Source organism: Onychostoma macrolepis, chromosome 17, assembly GCF_012432095.1.
Source record: "Onychostoma macrolepis isolate SWU-2019 chromosome 17, ASM1243209v1, whole genome shotgun sequence".
In the NCBI taxonomy this organism is placed as follows: Eukaryota; Metazoa; Chordata; class Actinopteri; order Cypriniformes; family Cyprinidae; genus Onychostoma; species Onychostoma macrolepis.
The window spans coordinates 212,364-235,365 of record NC_081171.1 but is presented as its reverse complement, the minus strand read 5'-3'; the positions used below and the strand labels follow the sequence as shown (position 1 = coordinate 235,365).

At 39.0% G+C, this 23,002-nt stretch overlaps 1 protein-coding gene and 1 long non-coding RNA gene across 6 annotated transcripts; one reads left to right on the top strand and one right to left on the bottom strand.

The window, feature by feature from the left end:
* Window positions 1-1,626: 1,626 nt before the first annotated feature.
* ppp2r5ca (protein phosphatase 2, regulatory subunit B', gamma a) lies at window positions 1,627-21,919 on the bottom strand. Of its 5 annotated transcripts, XM_058749249.1 has the most exons (16): window positions 21,851-21,919; window positions 21,618-21,680; window positions 20,798-20,954; window positions 13,305-13,504; window positions 11,846-11,956; window positions 10,678-10,770; window positions 10,466-10,596; window positions 9,816-9,875; window positions 9,632-9,740; window positions 9,497-9,550; window positions 8,893-9,063; window positions 5,578-5,705; window positions 5,315-5,416; window positions 5,160-5,232; window positions 4,851-4,967; window positions 1,627-2,589 (listed from the first exon to the last, which is right to left on the bottom strand). In XM_058749249.1, exons 1-16 carry the CDS (start codon window positions 21,878-21,880, stop codon window positions 2,461-2,463), a joined length of 1,728 nt encoding a protein of 575 aa, XP_058605232.1. In that variant the 5' UTR covers window positions 21,881-21,919; the 3' UTR covers window positions 1,627-2,460. The 5 variants fall into 5 exon arrangements, with proteins under 5 accessions (XP_058605232.1, XP_058605229.1, XP_058605233.1 ...); XM_058749246.1 differs by lacking the exon at window positions 4,851-4,967; XM_058749250.1 differs by lacking the exons at window positions 20,798-20,954; window positions 21,618-21,680; window positions 21,851-21,919 and adding an exon at window positions 18,194-18,412.
* LOC131523151 (uncharacterized) lies at window positions 5,712-10,035 on the top strand. Its single transcript, XR_009266713.1, has 3 exons — window positions 5,712-8,298; window positions 8,821-9,024; window positions 9,527-10,035. It is a non-coding gene; the product is annotated as an uncharacterized LOC131523151 (long non-coding RNA).
* Window positions 21,920-23,002: the final 1,083 nt, after the last annotated feature.

The window sequence follows — 23,002 nt, the reverse complement described above, 5'->3', positions numbered from 1 at the left end:
ACTCAGTTCAGATCTAAGAGAAATAAATAGTTACAATAAACCACTTCAATTAATGTCCAAATGTGGTTCACATATTAAAGGGATAGTTCACCCAAACTCAGTCATTATTTATTCTCCCTCAATGTTGATTCTTTCTTCTGTTATGCACAAAAGAACAGCTGACTTCCAGAGTCTTTTTTTTCATACTATGGAACTAAATGTCTACCAGCAGCTGTTCTTCAGAATATCTCCTTTTGTGTTCAACAGAAGAAAGAAGCTCACACAGGCCTGGAACAACATGAGGAGAGTGAATGATGACAGAATGATCATTTTTGATGAACTATCCCTTTAAAAAGCACGTGTGACCTGAACAAACTGACACAGAATGAAGCGTGACGCTCGCTGATTAAAGTGCTTCTGTGTGTGTTTCTGATGGCTGTAGGTTTGTTTGAGCTCTGAGATCAGGGTTCAAGCGGTCAGGGTTCAAGGGGTTTATAGTTTCATCCTGAGCAGATGAAGTCCTCTAGTGGTCAAAACAGGTTTGGACTACTAAACCAGTGAGTGCATGTTAATGTTAGAATGATTTAAGATCATGCAAAAATCAGTATTAAACATACAGATGAACTGATAAACTAGATTACAAATGCACACAGCCATTCACGTGATCCACAACACTCGATCTGTCCAACATCTGCAGGTGTTTCTCTAATGCAGGAGCGTCCGAAATCTTTCCTGGAGGCCCGCTGTCCTGTTTCACTCCAACTTGAAAGTTTCTATTCTGCCTAGCAAGACCTTGATGAGCTGCTTCAGGTGTGTTTGGAGCAGTGACCCTCCGGGACAGCCCTGATCTAATGTTTGATTTGACAGGCGAAAGGAAGCTCAAACACCAAATAATCACTGTACAAGACACTAAAGATTTAAATATAAATCCAAATGATCTCTTTATTTTCAATTTGCTTATACAACACTGAACTTCAGGAAAGACTCACAAATAAAAGCTATACCAGAATGTCAGAATTTTACAAATTGATAGAAAATGTTCATTAGGTCCTCAGAAATTAATCTGTAGCTTTTTTATTCTGTACATATATTGTTGTTAATATATACTATATATAAACTATATATGCGCGTTTCAAATGCACAAACACGTTCATATGCAGTGTTGGGGGTAACGCATTACAAGTTATGAAATCAGATTACTTGGTGGCATTTATAGTTGCCAAAAACATAACTTTTGGGTTTTTTGTTCCTAAAAATAAAGCGAGCCCAACTCAGGTGACAAAAAGTAACGCAAAAATAACATAATGCATTACTTTCCCTAGAAAGTAACTAAGTAATGCAACTAGTTACTTTTTTATGGAGTAATGCAATATTGTAATGCATTACTTTTAAAAGTAACTTTCCCCAACGCTGTATGAGTCGACTACAGAAGCAAATGAAATGCTCGTATATTCTAAATGAATAGAGAACACGTGAAGAACACTTACCATGAGTTACAGCGAATAGAAATATAATATGAAATAATTCTGCTCTTCTTATTCAATCATTTGTTTCAACAGCAAGAAAGTTAAAGACAAGCTAAACACACATATAAACTCTTCAGTGGAGTGTGTGAGTGTGTTTGGAAAAGAAGCCGAGACAAAAACGTGCTTTATACATCAACATTTATATACTCACATACTGAATGAATTATTATAGGTGAAAAGAAATGAATAAAATGCAGCGATTAAACATACAGGAGTTCAAACAACGGTACAGAAATGACTGTAAGCATGCGACTGATTCTCTCACACACACACACGCACACGCACACGCACACGCAGTAGAGTTTTCAAGTTTTCAGGAAGTGCTTCTAGGTAGTTCAATAAAATAACAGGAAAACATCTGGATGGAAATGAACAATCGAAGCGTCGGCGTCACACCGCTGCGTTTGGATCTGGATTCATCCGAACGGACCGAAGGCCCTTGTCTCCGCCGCTGGAAGGCACTGAGGTCCTTCTGGAGAGTCTGAGATCAGAAGAGCTTCCTATCAGATCCCAGAGCTCCGTGTCGGATGAACTGATCCGGGAATGTTTGTGACATTCAGCCGTCGATCCGATGGAGAAACCGTACCATTGTTTGAAGAAGTGAAACAGCACAACGAGCGGAGACACGACGCTCAACCAAACTGTCTATGGCACAGAAGTGAACTAACAAAGTCATCCGATCTGAGCGACACACAGAGAGAACACGTGACAGACGTGCTTTAGTCTGAAACACCACATTAGCTTAAGCAATAAACATAGAAATAAAACTATGGAAGCTAATCAGCACGACAGTATTGGCACTGGCAACCGTCCCTGAAAATAAACACAAATCTGAAACGCAAAGAAAGCTTTCCGCTCCGGCCGTGTTCTCATTCACGCAGCGGCGAGCGTCCGGAACACAGGAAGAGAGTCCAGAAAACCCCGGAGATGTGGAGCCTCCAGACGAACACCTGAGCTAGTCGTGGTTGGTCAGCATGTCTTCGGCGCGCCGGTGCGTCTCCAAGGCTTTGGTGGTGAAGGAGTCCTGAGGAAGATCCGATTTACGCCTGACGAGCGGCCGCTCCTTCCTCTGCTCCCTCGACACCTACACACACACACACAGAGAGAGAGAGAGAGACAGAGACACACACACACACAGAGAGAGAGAGAGAGAGACACACACAGAGAGAGAGAGAGAGACACACACACACACACACACACACAGAGAGAGAGAGAGAGAGACACACACACACACACACACACAGAGAGAGAGAGAGAGAGAGAGATACACACACGCGTGAGTCACACTGACGGTCATCACTCTCCCAGAATCCTCTCTGTTATTCAGTGTTGGGAAGGTTACTTTGGAAAGTTGCCCTATTTAAAATGTAATAAGTAGTGTAACTATTTCAATTACTTTATTAAAGTAATGTATTATTTGATTACTTCTCTAAATTTCGGCTGTAAATCATTGTGAAACATGTAGAGCAGGCAGCGTCACTCTTACAGTAGAACTCAACACTGATTACTGTCAGACTTTCACAATCCTTCATCACTCCAATTAAGATCATAATCATTTCATTTGAAAGCACAGCCAGCACAAAGTCAGACTTACTTTGAGATCGTTCTGAGGTTAAATACAGATTTAAAATCATAACAAGATGAAGCCTAGTATGTATAGCTATGATATTGTTTTTTTTAGAGAGGAAACACCGGCATCTAACAACGGCTTGGAAAAAAACTGTTAATCTTAAAAAATAAAGCATATACATAAACCAGTTATTGAATAAACGTGTGTCCTAAACTCCTGAAACATTGCTGTCTCATATTTTACAGCAGTCACTGCAATTTATGAAAGAAATCAAATAAATCGAAATAAATTTATTTTACAAATAAAATTCAGATGTAACTCTTTGTAATTGTTAACATTTTCATAAGTAACTGTAATTTAATTACACAATTTTTCTCTGTAACTGATTACAATTACATTTATTTTGTAATTAAATTACGTAATTCCGTTACATGTAACTAGTTACTTCCCAACACTGCTGTAATTATAACATAACCGTCTCATTCTGTGTCAACTCAACCAGACGTGCGCGGCTAAACGATTGGATTTTGATATTTTTTTCTGGTGGATGAAATACATAAATGAAGAAGAAAGGCAAAATATTAAATGCCATGTATGAGTAATCCACAGTTTTGTAGACAGGGTCAAAGTGACGTTTGCCACCTGAGATTTGGAGGAGAAAATGTCTCAGAAAGACGGCAGCATCATGATGTTATTTTCACCCAGAGATTAAAAGCTCTATTAGTTAAATCTGTCGACTTGAGCAAATCTGTGTTACATTAAATGCCAATGCTGACCGTTCAAAAATGAGGAAAAACACTTATTGCAAGTTATGTGTGTAACTCAAGAAATATTAAAGATGTCTTAAAATCCTATTAGATTCTTGTTCTTAAACTTTTCTTTTGTAATCATCATTTTTAAGAGCCTACGTGGTTCAGTCCCAGAGATATGGAGATTTCACTGTGGCTCAATGTGCAGATTTGACCTGTTTCTGAACGGTCTAACTCATATGAAATCATCTTTCTCAAGTCATTTACCTCCAAATCTCAAGCTATAATTGTTGTTTTGACTTCATGGCATCCATGGCATTGTAAATGATCAATTTTAGCTGAGGAAGCTTCTGAAATGTGGTTGGTTTGACTCGTCTGATTTACACATGTGTGTCCCTGCAGCACAGAAGCAGTCATAAGCAGCACAGCTATATTTGTAGCAATAGCCAACAATACATTATATGGGTCAAAATTTTTCTTTTATGCCAAAAATCATTAGGATATTAAGATCATGTTCCATGAAGATATTTAGTAAATTTCCTACCGTAAATATATCAAAACTTCATTTTTGATTAGTAATATGCATTGCTAAGAACTTCATTTGAACAACTTTAAAGGTGATTTTCTCAATATTTAGATTTTTTTGCACCCTCAGATTCCAGATTTTCAAATAGTTGTATCTCAGCCAAATATTGTCCAACAAACCATACATCAATGGAAAGACTATTTATTCAGCTTCAGATGATGTATAAATCTCAATTTTGAAAAGTTAACACTTAAGACTGGTTTTGCGGTCCAGGGTCACACATGATGACGATTCACTGAGTATAAGCAGACAGCGGAGAGGTGAAGCAGATTCTCCAGCTTCTAGTGCCCGTATGGAAAGGTGGATTTCTAACTCATAACAACAAACGCTCTCATTCAGGATCTGAACACGTGACGCGGATCGTCCTTTAACATATGGGCATCTCTGATGATGATGATGATGATGATGATGATGAAGCTCTGTTCAGTTCTCTGAATTACCTGAATGGCTCTGGCCTGCACTGTCTTTTTTAACATCTGAACATCTTCTATATTGGGACCATCAGTCTCCATTTCTACAGGACTGTTTAGTCCAGACGGATCAACATACAAAACATACTAGTGGAAAAGAAAGTAACAAAAACAGACAGAAACATGAACGTTAAAGACAGTCATCAGCAGCGACTGAAGAAACAGAATGAAGCAGATGGAGGTCAGTAGAAACGTGAATTTGCTTCAGAGCGTAAATCAGGACGGAAGCGGAGATTCCTGCTCGTGTTGTGCTGAGGGTCGACGGTTCGAGAGACTCACCTGCGGGTTTGACTTGGCCAGACTCTCGATCTTCATCCAGGCCTCCTCTCTCTCCTTCAGCTTGGCCTTCTCTCTGGAAGCAGAAGCGTCAGTGTTTTCATCATTCATCAGTTCATCTCGCATGAAACCACGGCTGCGTTTGCGGCTCAACTCACTTGTTCTTCTCGGCTCTGAACTGTTGTGTGCAGTCGTCAAACAGCTTCTGGTTCATCTCCATGAAGAGCTTCAGTGCGTTATAGATCAAGCCGTGAATGGTCCTGCAGTCATTTCACAAACACAGAGAAGAGAGAGGAAGATACATGCATTCAGCTCAATAAAAGGTGCTTTAGTGTGTTTGTGCTGGCGAGGTCTGGCTGCTGTTCAGTGCTCTGAGTAAAGCGTGACACTGGATCCAAACGCCATTAAACACGAGTCTTACTTGTTCCAGTGGCTCTTGGAGTTGCGGTAAAGTGCCGGGAACATGATGGGTAAGATCTTGGCTGCGTTGTCGCTGATGAGACTCATGATGTACTCGTTATTCCAGTAATAAAGCGCTCTCTCCGCCACCTGTTAGAAACACACGGCACGTCATGTCAAGTCATATTGTGATCATGGAGCACAAAACCAGTCATAAGAGTAAATTGTTTGTTAGGATCGGACAATATTTGGCTGAGATACAACTATTTGAAAATAGCTAAAAAACATCTAAATATTGAGAATATATATTGTATGGTTTGTTGGACAATATTTGGCTGCGATACAACTATTTGAAAATCTGGAATCTGAGGGTGCAAAAAAATCTAAATATTGAGAAAATCACCTTTAAAGTTGTTCAAATGAAGTTCTTAGCAATGCATATTACTAATCAAAAATGAAGTTGATATATTTACGGTAGGACATTTACTAAATATCTTCATGGAACATGATCTGTACTTAATATCCTAATGATTTTTGGCATAAAAGAAAAATGTATAATTTTGACCCATACAATGTATTGTTGGCTATTGCTACAAATATACCTGTGCTGCTTATGACTGCTTCTGTGCTGCAGGGACACAATTTATTTGTATAGCGCTCATCACAACAGAGATTACTCACAAATTGTAGTCTGTTACTGATTCCAAATGACACGACAGAAATTGTAGTTAATAACGTAATCATTCGTAAACATTACACATTTCAGGTGATAAAATAACCTCTCCCTGTCTAGCCAGTATTTACTCTGAACAATGCCTGAAACTGTATTGCAAGCACTTCCTGTGTCTATTTGCCTCTTTATCATGAATCGCTTATTGTATTCCTCAATTGTAAGTCTCTGTGGATAAAAGCGTCTGCTAAATGAATAAATGTAAATGTAAAATCATACTACTTTTTGATTACTTTTAGATTAATTTTGACCTAATTTGTTTATCACATTAATTTAAATAACACAATCTTGTACCTAGGGCCCTATGATTTCTGTGATGCAGAAAATGCAGACAGAATCACGGAATCCAATCATAAAAACGGAATTACTGTATCACGCGGAATGTCACAGAATTTGCCAAATTTGGATGAATACATCAAAAGTAGGTCAGTACACGTAAATCAAAACACAGTATGGACTGCTGTATGTGAATATTAAGCCGCAAAAATACCATTGAAATATGAATCCTGCGTGTTTTGCGTGTCTTTGTGAATGAAGCGTGCGGTTGCGTTTACTACACATACTGAAGCGTTTTCTGCCTCTGCCGTCTCAATATATGAACACATGAACATGATCTCTAGAGCTGCTCTGAGAGTCACTTCACGAGCATTTCACCGTTTCTTTTGAGTAAAAATATCTTTATATCATAAACAAACAGAAATCTAAAGGTCTTCATAGCAACCTGTCAAAACAAAAGTTTGGTTTAACTTGAAGAAACCGTGACAGAAATATTACTTAATGTAATGATAGTACTACTACTGCTATTTCTGGATTTTATTATTATTTTTTTAAATAAAATCAATCAATTAGAGATGCTTTTAATTATTAATATTGAATGAAACCATTAAAATGGAATCCAGAAAATTAATGGAAAACAGAATTTGATAAACAAAACATATTTCATAGGGCCGTAAAAATAAATTTTTTGATGAACTTAAAAAAAAAGGCTGTTTAATATGGTAAGTTTCATGATTTAAATTAATTAGACGTGCTTTTTGATGAATAAAATTTAATTTAACCGTTAAAACAGAGTCTAGAAAAACAAAACCGAAAAAAAAAAAAAAATGGAATCCAGACAAAATTATGGAAAAAAAATGGAACGGAATTTGGGAAAGAATAAAACAGATATCATAGGGCCCTATGCAGCATATTGATATAAAAATACACAGAGAGAAAGAGATTACATTTCAAAAAATGTACCTGCGTGTCATGTGACCATGTGAATAATGTGCAATCCAGCGTTGGTTACTTTTTAAAGTAATGCATTACAGTATTGTGTTACTCAGTTACTTTTCTGGAAAGTAATTACGTTACTTTAGCGTTACTTTTTGTCACCTGAGCTGGGCTTGCTTATTTGTTTTTTAATAACAAAAAACCCCCAAATCATTAATTTTTTGGCAACTGTAAAGGCCCTTTCACACCAAAAGTGAAATGAATAATCCTCGGGCTGAAGGAAGAGCCTCTGCACTTACTCCCGATTTCTCTCAACATGGGAGCAGGAGAGCTGTCAGTCAATAAATGAGAAAACAAAGTACCTTAAAAAATTAACTCAGATATTTTATTGAAAATGTAAAAGTGTCACAATCTCTAGCTGGAGTGCTCGTGAGCTTCACTAGAGGGCACTCCATTCCCATAATCCTTTGCCCGGAATCATCAGCGCTCACCAATTGCAGTCACCTGTCTCTCATCACAGTCACACACACTATAAGAATGACACACACACACACACTCTTACACCACTGATGATTGATAGCCTGTAATGTTTCCGAGTTTCCTTGCCTTCGTGTTTTTGATCTTGGACTGTTTTCTTGTGTTTGATTGTTTGCTGCCTGCCCTGAGCATCGCCTGTTTATTGGATTACTCTTTTGGATTTGCCTTGGATATTACTGTTTTGCTGGTGTTTGACCCTGACTACAATCTTAATAAAGCTGCATCCTCCACTTCGTTGTCACGACGCCTTCTACATCACAAAAAGTAAGGTGTTACTTTACTAGTTACTTGGAAAAGTAATCTGATTACATAACTCACGTTGTTTGTAATGTGTTACCCCCCAACACTGATGAACTAGCCCAAAAATAGCCGGGTCCCCCGGTAAAAATCACGTTCTGGGGTTAAAATACATGTTTTTTGGCAGGGTTCATCTGGTACAATTTGCATTCCAGGGGCTAAATATCACGGTATTGTGGTCGGTTATTGTTAAAGTAGCCCGATTCTGTGGGAAAACCGCAGACTTGGCAACACTGCCTGTGACGTGGGCATTGAGCAAATTTAACTTGCCAGTTTTAGAGCTGGACATTTGGCTTATCAGTAGACATTATACAGGGTTGTGTGTGCTTTCCCCTACAATACTCTATTATGAATTTTCTGTTTTATTCGCACATTTCTTGATAGTTTATTGCGTTCTATTTTCATTAAGTGTATGTTGGTTCTTTTCGTTGTTTCACTGTTGGACGAGGAACATTTCAGTACTTTACATCACATGCATGTAATATGTAGGAGACACAGGATGAATCTCGAAGCTTCTGAAGCCCTGACTGACATCTAAAACAGACACACATCAGTCTTCACCTGGAAGTGAGGGCTGGACACACACTTGGCCAGCTGACGGAAGAGCGGCTCCATGACCTTCACGAACTCGGACGGCTCGATCACGTCCAGGATCTCCTCCAGCTCGTTGAGGAACATCACCTCCTTCGGACTGTGAGTCTTGGGCCAGTACTTGAGAAGAGCCGTGACCACCTGCACAGCAGCAGCAAAGCCTCATGGGTCTTTGATATTGATAACCAGATCAATCCCATGATGCATTAGTTTTTTTTCCAGCTGCTTGCACACATTTTCCAAACTTTGCCTCTTTTTCCCCAAAACTTTACACACAAATCCAAGAATTGCACACAAAATGCCTCAAATCTCTTGCAAAATGAAGCACTGCATTCAAAATATCGCAAACACCGTTGCCATAATATTAATTCCTGTTATTTGTGTGTATAGAGAATTGTGTTGTGTTTTGCAAAAAGTGTTTTATGAAATTGAAAACTGAGTTTTCTGGTTGTGCAGATCTGGTGTGTGCTTCTGCTGTTTGAGTGACAGCTTTCAGAAACTGTGACGAGGACAGATTTAGTGTGTAAGCAGCTGAAAAACACTGTAAATGTTGTCTGATAATCTGACGTCTTACCGGTTCAGTGAGCGTGCTGTCCTTCTCCAGGAACTGAACCACACAATACGCCAGCTGGAGCGAGACGAGACACGGTTAGCGACACTAAACCAGCGCTCGTCAGTGTGAGTTAACGGCGGTTAGCATGCGACTGACCTGCGGGTGATAGACGCTCAGAGACTTCACCTTGTGCAGCGGCAGTAAAACCTTCAGCAGGAAGATCTTGTGCTCCTCTTTTAATGGCAAAGCAAAGCCGTTGATGATGCTGTCGGACAGAAGAAACACAGCTATCAGAAATCAGAAGATTTCCCAGCATGCACAGGGACCGTTGATGCTTTACCTTCCCAGGATCTCCAGTAATTCAGCGATTCCGTTGTGATGCTCCGTCTCATAAATAAACCTGCAAACACACACAAAATGACATTTACATATAAACCTGCTAAATTCCTAAACACTGAAGCCTTTTTCCAGCTACACTGCAAAAAATGATCTTTTTAGTATTTTTGTCTTGTTTTCTAGTATAAATATCTACACATTCTGGAATTAAGATGCGTTTACTTGACAAGTAAAATGACTGAAGATATTATGTCTTGTTATGAAAAAAAAATCTAAATTTTGTTTTTGCTTCAAACAAGTAAAAATATCTGCAATTGGTGTAAGAGAAATAATCTTGTTTAGCCTTTGAATTAAGATAATTTTTCTTACACCATTGGCAGATATTTTTGATTGTTTTAAGCAAAAACTAAAAAAATGTGGATAATATTTTCAGAAAACAAGTCATTTTACTTGTCAAGTAAACGCATCTTAATTCCAGAATTTGTATATAAATATATACTAGAAAACAAGACAAAAATACTAAAAAGATCAAAGGTCGTATTTATTTTTCAACGTGTGAAAATTTCGGACTCTGTGTGCTATGATCTTAAGACTGAATTATCACACCACTAACACTGAGAAACGACAAAATTGAGCCATAAAGGCACTGCTCACCTGTAAAATATGTTATTAATTTGCTTTCTAATATAAGCCCGCAGCCCAAGAAACTTTCCGTATATTCGGTGCAGGGTGGTTTTCAGGAAGTCTCTCTCTCGTGGATCTTCACTGTCAAACAACTCCAGAAGCTGAAATTCAGTTCAGAAACAGCATTTCACACATCTAATACTCAAAGCTTCAGCTTTTCAGTGAAAATAAAGAATCTTTACCTGCATCACAAATTTCTGGTCAATGTATTTCTTTGCAATATTCGGCTGAAAGTCGGGCGACTCTAGAAACCGCAGGAAAAACTCGTACACCAGCTTTGAGAAACAGAAAGATGCTGTAATGAGCGACAGGTCAAACAAGCCAAAGTTTAGTCTCGTGACGTTATTTATTCAGATGTGGAGCGCTGTACTAATCACTCGTGTTATCTGCCGTCGTCACACCGCATCCCAACCAGACGCACATGAACAGACTTACCAGAAAACTGAAACTTACCATAGCTGTAAATTATGATTGAATTTACCATTTATTTGATCACAAATACAGTAAAAACAGTGAAATAATATTAGAATGTAAAAGTTGTTTTCTCTGTGAATGTGTTAAACTGTAATTTATTTCTGTGATGCGCAGCTGTATTTTCAGCATCATTACTGCAGTCTTCAGTGTCACATGATCTTCAGAAATCATTCTAATATGCTGATTTACTGCTCAACAAACATTTCTGATTATTATCAATGTTGAAAACAGTCGTGCTGCACAATATTTTAGTGGAAACCGTCATACATTTTATTTTTCAGGATTCACAGATGAATAGAAAGTTCAAAGGAGCAGCATTTATTTGAAATAGAAATCTATTGGAACATTATAAATGTCTTTACTGACACTTTTGATCAATTTAATGCAGCCTTGATGAATAAAAGTACTAATTAATTCATTTTTTAAAGTTATATTTACCCAACTTTTGAATGGTAGTTTTACAGTTTCCACAAAAATATTGTGCAGCACGACTGTTTTCAACATTGATGATAATCAGAAATGTTTGTTGAGCAGCAAATCAGAATATTAGAATGATTTCTGAAGATCATGTGACACTGAAGACTGCAGTAATGATGCTGAAAATACAGCTGCGCATCACAGAAATAAATTACAGTTTAACACATATTCACATAGAAAACAGCTGTTTCACGCTGTAATAATATTTAATGTTTTTTTTACTATATTTTTGATCAAATAAATGCAGGCTCTGCGAGCATAACATAAAAACGTTAATTATTCCACACTGTTGGCCGGTGGCGTATCGTCTCATGGCTCTGGTTATGTGGTGGTGTAACGGTGCGGTCAGTGAACTGAAGCGGTCAGATACGCTGTGTGTGGATGATGTACAGCAAGCACCTGCAGATGAGGCCACGCTGCTTCCAGAGTGGGTTCATCCTCCTCCGGGTCGAACTCTGCTCCCGTCGGGTTTGATGAAGGAGGCAGAGCCCTGAACATGTTCACCGCAAACTGCAACACAAACACAAACACACACACACACCGTCATGTTCCTGACCCTCGCACACTGAACGAGCAGCACCCTCAACATGCCTGTGCCACGCTAATGAGAGCTCACTCTGAATAAACCTCATCAGGGTCACCAGAGACCTTCGCTGGATCACAAGGAAACACACGGACGTCTTTGCACGCTGAGAAACGTAATAGATAACTACAGCATTCTGGGCTTTCTGTAGACGTCTAATGCTGTGCTGCATGAATGAATCTGATGGTTTTACTCCAAATTTCAAGGAAGTTCAAGCCTGATTGAACCTGACAGCACTGCACTGCAATACATTATTCTCTTACTTAGTATTTCTGTCTTGTTTTCTAGTATAAATATATAAAAATTCTTGAATCAAGTTGACTTTACTGTAGAAGTAAAATGATTTTATAGATATTATATCTTGTTTTCTGTAAAACTAAATTGTTAGTTTTTGCTTTAAACAAGCAAAAATATCTGCCAATGGGGTAAGAAAAATAATTTAGTTTAACCTTTGAATTAAGAATTTTTCTTACCCCATTGGCAGATATTTATGCTTGTTTAAAGCAAAAACTAACAATTTTTTTATTTTGAAAAGACATATCTTAAATCATTTCACTTGTCTAGTAAATGCATCTTGATTCAATAATGCTGATATTTATACTAGAATACAAAACAAAAATACTAAAATCATTTTTGCACCGTGATTGTGTTCGTGTCAATGAAATGAATAATTCATTTTCAACAAATCATTTAGTCACATTACAAAGGTTGGTCTGCACTCTTTAAATCTTTTATTGAAATTAAAGTAGGAGATAAAACCGACAAACGTTTCAGGTGTCTGCCTTCGTCAGTCATTAAATCATTGAGTGAGAAATCCTCCGTATGGATCTTTATGTCCTCAATGCGAGGGACGGTAAATTTGACACCGCTCTCTCTTCTGACTGCCGTTATCAGTCTCTCTCAATTTTTTTCCTGTTATTGAAAGTCATGAAAACACTATCGTGGAGTTTTCTTTTGTTATCTGAGCAAATAGAAATGCAAAAAATATATCTGTGCTACTCTCTCATTCACTGCTCTTGAAGTAAACTCCGCTGCTGAGAAACCCAGAAAAGTGAAAAAGGTCCGTTGTGTTTCAGACCAAACTCCAGCCTGATAGCGCTTCTTTAATGCCATAAATAGAAAAGCATGTGAAGTCAGTGTCAACAGAGCACAAGAACGACCGCGGCCGACTCTAATGGGAAACAGAAGCTGCGTTGTCTGGAGCTGGGAGATCAAACGAGCGGCTCCGACGAGAGCGAGGGCCGCCGCGGGCCCCTGAGAGCCGGCCTGACTCACCATGTGCACCACCTCCGGGTAAATGGGCTCCGTGATGACATTGCGATTGTGGTTGATGTACTCCACCATCTCGCTCAGCGCCGCCCGCTTCACCTCCTTCCATTTCAGATCGCTGAGCGGATCGGACAGAAAGTCGAACAGAACGCAGCACTGACGCAGCTTCTGGATGAAGAGCTTCTCCTGCTCGGCCGGAGCCACGTCTGAGGAGCAAGAAGAGCAGAGACCGGCGACATGTGATTAGACAAACTCCAGCTTTATCACTGCACGATCACACAGTGTTGAGATTACGGAATCAGATTACTTTTTTTAAAGTAACTCATTACTTTTTAATTTAGAAGGAAATATCTGAGTTAAATAAGTGACTCCAGTGTTTGTCATGTATTGAGGGACAGCTCTGGTGTTGCCATGTTGAGAGAAATCAGGAGTAAGAACATGATCTTACTGTAGTTCTAGACTAAATATCAACATTATTTATCATCTCACCTGCACTAAACACATTCAGTGTTCCTCACAATCAATAAAAACAAACTCAGAATATTACACAAACCTGCAATAATTAAATGTTAAAAATAAGACAAATATAATCCCATTTGTATTGTATTTAATCGCATTTTATTAATGTCTTTGCTACTGACCTACAATGATCCAATGCTATCATACTAATAAGCAGAAATGACACATTTGTGTTATATTTTAGTTGTTGCTGAATAGTGTTGATCTTCTTCTGCGTCATATTCTTCATGTGATTAGTTTGAGCTGCGTCTCTACTGTACAGACGTGATTTACATCTCCTTCAGTCTGAGCGCATTCACTTCACTTATCATGTGAAAGAGCTTTTATATTTGTGAAAGAAGAGCTTTTTATATTAAAAACAAGCAAGCCCTGCCCAGATTTAAAAAGAAAACTCGTAACGCATTACTTTCCACAAAAAGTAACTAAGTAACGTAATTAGTTATTTTGTTAGGGAGTAACGCAATATTGTAATGCATTATTTTTAAAAGTAACTTTCCCAGCACTGCTCACAATCACCAGCTGCTGCATCCGACCGCAAACGACTAACACACCGCCAATCGCCCTCCTTTTGCTGCTACGAGCACAAAATATTTGTCAAGTAGCGTCAGTTTTATTTCTGTAGCGCTTTATACAATACAGATTGATTCAAAGCAGCTTCACGGGGGGAAAAAAATATTGCAAATTTCATCAATTATGAAACAAGTTTAATTTCAGCTATAAAGTTCTTGTGTTGTAGAACAGCACGAGTGGAAAATAATCAAAAACAGACATTTATTCAGCATCTGTGAAAGATTTGTTTCCTACATCTGAGCTGATGATGATGGTCTTTACAGCTGAATCACATCTGAAAACATTGACACGGTTATTGAATCAACACTGAACTGAATAGTGACTACTGTCTGCTGCAGAGATGCTTTAAATAGCAGAATTGAACTCGTTTCAAAATAGATGAACTTTTACTGAACTGTTATTGACTCTGTTAATGAAATGAACTGAACTGGATTGATCTGAATAAAAACACTATAGAATCTGAATTTGTCTCCATTACTGAGTTAATAATTGATTCTATTATTCTCCTGTTTATTTCTGTGAAGCTGAAACACAGCGCTCAATTGGTTCATTTGACCGGCTGTTTATACACAGAGAGGTTAACTAGTCCTTAACCATAACCAGCTGTTATAATCTATTGGAGGAACGTTAAAAATAGTTTAAGATTCTGCGCTAACCTTCTCGAGCGGATCACTTCGTCACTCTTATGAGCACTTTTATTATTCATTACACCTTTTATTCAAAACGAGTCACTCCGAGTGATTCATGTCTGGTATTATTATGATGATTTCAGTAACGTCACATGCTCGAGATCTCCAGACGTCTCTCTGGAGGCTGAGATGAGTTCATCTGCTGCTCCTCAGACACGAGACTCTTATCTGATCCAAACACCCAAAACAACACGCCAGCATCTGACGCTCACACACACAGGTGCATTATTACTCTGGATCTGTCTAACACACACATCACTAATGATCTTTACTCTTTTAACTTCCAGTGAACAACATACAAACATTTTCACATCATTAGATATGAATGTATAACTGAGCACTAATCAGACTCAAACATTTCAGATGACTTTCACAGTTTTCCAGCAGTGACTTATAAACATCAGCTTTACTAGCAACACAGAGTCATATGAAACTGGACCTTCTGTTAGAAACAAACACGCGTTCTGTTTTATTGAGAGGTCCAGCATGAAACAACCTGCACTTCTCTTCAGAGCAGATACTGTCATTCATAACACGGATCGATAAACACAGCCAATTCATATTTTACTGGATGACCGATTATAAGAAACGCTTGAGAGAAAAATGAGAAAAAATTATCAGATGAATCTAAAGCAGCTTTACTGAAACTAGTTGTTTTATAACAAGAACACGTGACAGTCGAGGAGAAACACACTGAACATCTGTAAAGAGACTTACATCAGTTCACCTTCACCATCACTAACCTTCACCATCACTAACCTTCACCATCACTAACCTTCACCAGCACTAACCTTAACCAGCTCTAACCTTCACCATCACTAACCTTCACCATCACTAACCTTCACCATCACTAACCTTCACCAGCACTAACCTTCACCAGCACTAACCTTCACCAGCACTAACCTTCACCAGCACTAACCTTCACCAGCTCTAACCTTCACCAGCTCTAACCTTCACCATCACTAACCTTCACCATCACTAACCTTCACCAGCTCTAACCTTCACCAGCACTAACCTTCACCAGCTCACTAACCTTCACCAGCTCACTAACCTTCACCAGCTCTAACCTTCACCAGCTCTAACCTTCACCAGCTCTAACCTTCACCATCACTAACCTTCACCATCACTAACCTTCACCATCTCTAACCTTCACCATCACTAACCTTCACCAGCTCTAACCTTCACCAGCTCTAACCTTAACCAGCTCTAACCTTCACCAGCTCTAACCTTAACCATCACTAACCTTCACCAACTCTAACCTTCACCATCTCTAACCTTCACCATCTAACCTTCACCATCACTAACCTTCACCATCTAACCTTCACCATCACTAACCTTCACCATCACTAACCTTCACCATCACTAACCTTCACCATCACTAACCTTCACCATCACTAACCTTAACCAGCTCTAACCTTCACCATCACTAACCTTCACCATCTCTAACCTTCACCATCACTAACCTTAACCAGCTCTAACCTTCACCATCACTAACCTTAACCAGCTCTAACCTTCACCATCACTAACCTTCACCATCACTAACCTTCACCATCACTAACCTTCACCAGCTCTAACCTTAACCAGCTCTAACCTTAACCAGCTCTAACCTTCACCATCACTAACCTTCACCATCACTAACCTTCACCAACTCTAACCTTCACCATCTCTAACCTTCACCAACTCTAACCTTCACCAACTCTAACCTTCACCATCACTAACCTTCACCATCACTAACCTTCACCATCACTAACCTTCACCAGCTCTAACCTTCACCAGCTCTAACCTTCACCATCACTAACCTTCACCAACTCTAACCTTAACCAGCTCTAACCTAACAACAAACCCTTGCAGTCAAATTACAACAGCTATTATTATTATTATTATATACACGCGTGCGCAGGAGTCGCACGAGCCCCAGTGAAATATTACAGATAAATCCATATGTCAATGAACATTGCTGTGTACTGACATGAGAAACATTTCTATCAGCTGTTTATAATTTATAATGTCAGCTAAGTTTTATAAACACACCTGAGACATTAAACATATGAGAGCAAACCGTCCTGATCAACACACACTGTCATCATTTAAAATCAGCAGATCGATCAGTAATCAGCTGACAGAGCCGTATCTCTCACACACACACACACACACACACACACACACACACACACACACACACACGTTTGTTTCTGTGAATTGTGGGGACTTTCCATAGACTTCTATTACTTTTATTCTGACCAAATAATGTTTTCTATCCTCTAACCCTGAACCGGCCCCTTACAGAAAACCTGTTTGCATTGTTACACTTTCAGATAAACATTTACTATTTTTAATCATTTTCCCCTCATGAAGACCGCGGGCCGCACAATGTCAAAAATTTCAGGTTTTACTATCCTTGTGGAGACATTTGATCACACACACTCAATTCAATTCAAGTGTGCTTTATTGGCATGACAAAAACTATACATTTGTATTGCCAAAGCAATTGCAGCTGGGCTGCTTACACTCTCTCTCTCTCTGTCACACACACACACACACACACACGTTAGTTTTTGTGAAAAGTGGGGACTCTCCATAGGCGTAATGGTTTTTATACTGTACTTACTGTATGTGTTATTGTCCTACACCTAAACCTACCCCTTACAGGAGACTTTCTGCTATTTCAGATTTTCAATACACTCCATTCTGAGTGATTTATAAGCGTTTTGAAAAGTGGGGACATGGAGTAATGTCCTGAAAAGTCACCTTCTCCTTGTAATACCTGCCATACCCTTGTAATTATACACATTTATGTCCTGATTTGTCACAAAAACACAGACACACACATTCTCTCTCTCTCTCTCTCACACACACACACACACACACACACACAAACACGCACACTTTTCTCTCTCTGACGCTTGTATTTCCATTATCTGCCAGTCAGAATGAGAGAAATGCTCTTAAACAGCGTAATACACAAACACACAACACCCTTCCTTCAGCCGTGACCTCACTTCCTGTGACATCACTGCTGGAGTGGGGGGATGGGCAGGAGACACTAACTAAAGCTCTCGGTCTCATGCAGCGCCTCAATGACACAGAACGATCCTACGAACCGTCCGGATCACTCACCTCTGAAGTGCATGAGGGCCACAGGCGGGAAGGGCCCGTTGGGATTCGGAGCGTCTAGCACCATCCTGCCTCAGACGAGCTGCATCTCAGCGCACAGCCCAGCCAAAACACAGAGGCACTACAGCGCCAAAGCAGCCTCCATTTGAACACAAAAGCCGAGCAGAAAATGAAGCTGTGTGCTGGAGGAACCGACTGCTGGCTGATGTCAGCGGGAGCTGCGAGCCCATTGGTCCACTGCACACAGGAGCCGTGACATCAGCAGTGCGCAGGCAGAAGCCTATTGGTCAGGAGAGGAGGAGGCGGGACTTACGGGCCCCTCCAGCAGTCCTATAGAGCCGTCACGCCTCATTACTCTGTGTGTGTGTGTGTGTGTGTGTGTGTGTGTGTGTGTGTGACAGAGAGAGAGAGAGAGTGTGTGTGACCAAATGTCTCCACAAGGATAGTAAAACCTGAAATTTTTGACATTGTGCGGCCCGCGGTCTTCATGAGGGGAAAAAATGATTAAAAATAGTAAATGTTTATCTGAAAGTGTAACAATGCAAACAGGTTTTCTGTAAGGGGCCGGTTCAGGGTTAGAGGATAGAAAACATTATTTGGTCAGAATAAAAGTAATAGAAGTCTATGGAAAGTCCCCACAATTCACAGAAACAAACGTGTGTGTGTGTGAGAGAGACAGAGAGAATGAGTGTGTGTGTGTGTGTGTGTGTGTGTGTGTGTGTGTTTGAGTGTGTGAGAGAGAGAGAGAGAGTGTGAGTGTGTGTGTGTGTGTGTGTGTGTGTGTGTGTTTGAGTGTGTGAGAGAGAGAGAGAGAGAGTGTGTGTGTGTGTGTGTGTGTGTGTGTGTGTGTGTGTGTGTGTGAGTGTGAGAGAGAGAGAGAGAGAGTGTGAGTGTGTGTGTGTGTGTGTGTGTGTGTGTGTTTGAGTGTGTGAGAGAGAGAGAGAGAGAGAGTGAGTGTGTGTGTGTGTGTGTGTGTGTGTGTGTGTGTGTGTTTGAGTGTGTGAGTGTGAGAGAGAGAGAGAGAGTGTGTGTGTGTGTGTGTGTGTGTGTGTGTGTGTGTGTGTGTGTGTGTGTGTGAGAGAGAGAGAGAGAGAGAGTGTGTGTGTGTGTGTGTGTGTGAGTGTGTGTGTGTGTGTGTGTGTTTGAGTGTGTGAGTGTGTGAGAGAGAGAGAGTGTGAGTGTGTGTGTGAGTGAGACATTGTGGGGACACAGGCTCAAAATCACACAAAAGTGCATAAAAACTACAAGCTTCATTATGTTTTGCTGCGTTACAGAAACATCTCATCTTTAGTCTTAAATTAAAATCTGAGATGTTCACAAATCGCCAGGATTCTCAAGTCAAGTCACCTTTACTTCTATAGCGCTTTATACAATACAGATCGTTCACGGTGATAAACAGGAAAATATGAGAGTCGATGTTGCAAAGTTCATCAAATATTCAAAAATTCAAATCCTGCTTCAAAGATTCAAAGCAGCTCCAGAGAAGACAATAGAGTCATTATTAAACACAGGATTGTGTTCAGATGCCTCTGTGTTAGTAACACAATCTGACAGACTCTGAGCGATATATAACATTTACAGCGGAAAATACACACAAACTTCAAAAATTATACTACATTCAAAGTGTAAACATTTATTAATTGATATCTTATATTTCTTTCTTAGTATTTGTGTCTTGTTTTCTAGTATATATTCTGGAATTAAGATGCGTTTATTTGACAAGTAAAATGACTCAAGATATTATGTCTTGTTTTATGAAACAAATATCCAAATTTTGTTAGCTTTGCTTCAAACAATCAAAATGGGGTAAGAAAATCTTACTTCAAAGGCTAAACAACATTATTTTTCTTACACCATTAGCAGATATTTTTACTTGTTTGAACCAAAAACTAACAAAATTTGGATATTTTTTCATAAAACAAGACATAATATCTTGAGTCATTTTACTTGTCAAATAAACGCATCTTAATTCCAGAATATATACTAGAAAACAAGACAAAAATACTAAGGAGGAAATATAAGATATCATGTTTAGAGCTTTTATTGTAATATTTTTGGCTTTCAGTAATTTATCTCTGACCACACTGACTGACTTGAGCTGAATAAAGCTGGATGATGATCTGCAGAGAGTTTCCATCATTGATTCTGTAGTTCTCCTGTTTATCAGCGTGGAGAGGTGACGCGTCTTCAGAGCATGTTTCTACTGCTTTGATCAGATGTCAATGAAATCAGAGCGGTCAGGAGAGCAAGGCTTGGACACAACCGTGACACACAGACTCAGATGAACGGGAGCATAGCGTGTCATTGAGATGCAGGGTCAACAATCACGAGCATCCGCTGAGATCTAAATTATGCATCACGCCGCATCCCGCTCATTAAGAGAAAGACCAGAATCCACGTGAAGCATCAATTCTTAATATAAGGCCTGCACTGCTGATTAGGATGGATGCATCAGCAAAGCAGTCATGACCACAGTTATATATCTGTATGCTTTCTTCATCTACCGCAGGTGTGTTCGTAACGCTTCTCTGTTCAGAGGCTCTGTGGACGGCAGACACTAACTCCAGCTCCAGAGCAAACGCTGAAGGCCGTGATTCCCATCAGTACCTGTGAGCGCGTCCAGCGGCAGCGGCTCTCGGTCGAGGCTGACGGGGAAGCACGAGGCGCTCAGTCTGCGGTGTTTCTTCAGAGCGCTCGGGCCGGACGGCTGTTTGCAGCGCAGCAGCTGAGCGCTGGGAGGCTTTCTGGAGCCCACGCTCTTATTCTGAAACCAGAGCCACACACAGCAGGTTCCTGTTACAGCCCTGACTTCCTGCTGGAGGATGCTGGGATCATTTATCCACAGATCTGTGTTATAATCCCACTGAATCGTGCTGAAGTCAGAACCGCTGCTAGTATTGTGACAGCATTGTTCTGTGGCAGAAATACTTGTATGCAGTTCATTAGCATCAGGCTTTTGTTCTGTCAGCTCAATTGTTTTTACATTTTGTGTCAATGTCAATCAATTTGTGTCTTTTTATCAGCATGACACTAGAATGGTTTATAAACCTTGGTTTTATGTTGACCGATGGTTACCATTCTTGTTAAATTTACATATTAATACAATCAAGTGGACTGGTATTTAAAAGCAAATCAACAGCTGAAATTATGGCACAAAACATTTAATTACAATCCAATATATTTTATGATTATTAAAACATTGTGGCTACCTGCTGTATCTATAAACAGATATAAGCAACATCTTACCACATTTAAGAAAAATCTGTGTTTGTAAAGTACTGTACGTCTGAATACTGGTAAAAACAAAAGTCATCAAAACTGGCAAAAAAAAAAGTCATTATGTGTTTTTTCTAAAACTGTAGCTGTTTGATACAAAGTCAAATAATCTGAAAGTTTCCCGCTTTTCATTCTAATAATAAATATTTACCTCATTTTCAGAGTCCTGATCATCTTCTTGCTGTTTGCTTCCCCTCCTGCTGCATCTCACAGACTGGACACAGACAATGACCATTTAGATTTATATGATAGATAGATAGATAGATAGATAGATAGATAGATAGATAGATAGATAGATAGATAGATAGATGATAAAAAGTTAATTTAGTTAATCTACCTAAAAGGTCATCTACAAATCCCAAAGTTAAACTTCTGAAGTGTTACCTTGTCTTTCTTGGACTTGTGCGGCATCATGCGTGACAGACCTGTGCGCGCGCTCAGGGTTAATATGAACACGCGCGAGCGCTGATTGGCGGACGCTAGTCACGTGAGACAGTCATCGCTCAGCTTCCATAGAGTTCAGAAATAGGGTTAGTTTAGAGTTAATGTGAGTTATTGTTCAGCTTTAGTGGGTTACTTTTGAACTGTAATAGGTTGCAGATTACAAGTTACCCTATCTAAAATGTAATAAGTAGTTTTTAACTATTTCAATTAGGCTACTTTAAAGTAATGTAACTGATTACATTTGATTACTTTTTGATTACTTTTCTAAATGTAATGATTTTTTTCAACTGTTAATCATTTTGAAACATGTAAAGCAGGCAGGGTTAATCTTACACTGCAAAAAATGCTTTTCTTACTTAGATGTTTTGTCTTGTTTCCAGCCAAAATATCAAAAAATTCTTATATCAAGAAGGATTTTCTAGACAAGTAAAAAATTATTGTCTTGTTTTTAGAAAAAATAAGTCACAATTAAGTGAGTGTTTGCTTAGAACAAGCGAATTATTCTGCCAATGGGGTAAGAAAAATAACTGATTGATTATTAAATTGATTATTTTTCTTACCCCATTGGCAGATTATTTTGCTTGTTCTAAGCAAACACTCACTTAATTTTGTACAGTACTCAACACTGATTACTGTCAGACTTTCACAATCCTTCATCACTCCAATTAAGATTATAGCCTAATAATTTAATGAGGTTAAATACAGATTTAAAATCATAACAAGAAATAGTTTAATAGCTGTGATACTGCTTTTGAAATCACATCTTTGTACAGCTACGACAGCAAACACTGGCATCTAACAGTTAATCCTGAAAAATAAAGCATATACATAAACCAGTTATTGAATAAACGTGTGTCCTAAACTCCTGAAACATTGCTGTCTCATATTTTACAGCAGTCACTGCAATTTATGAAAGAAATCAATTAAATCAGTGTGTGTGTGAAAATATTCAGATGTAACTCTTTGAAATTGTTAACATTTTCATAAGTAACTGTAATTTAATTTAAAAAAAATTTCTCAGTTACTGTAACTGATTACAGTTACATTTATTTTATAATTAAATTACGTAATTCTGTTACATGTAACTAATTA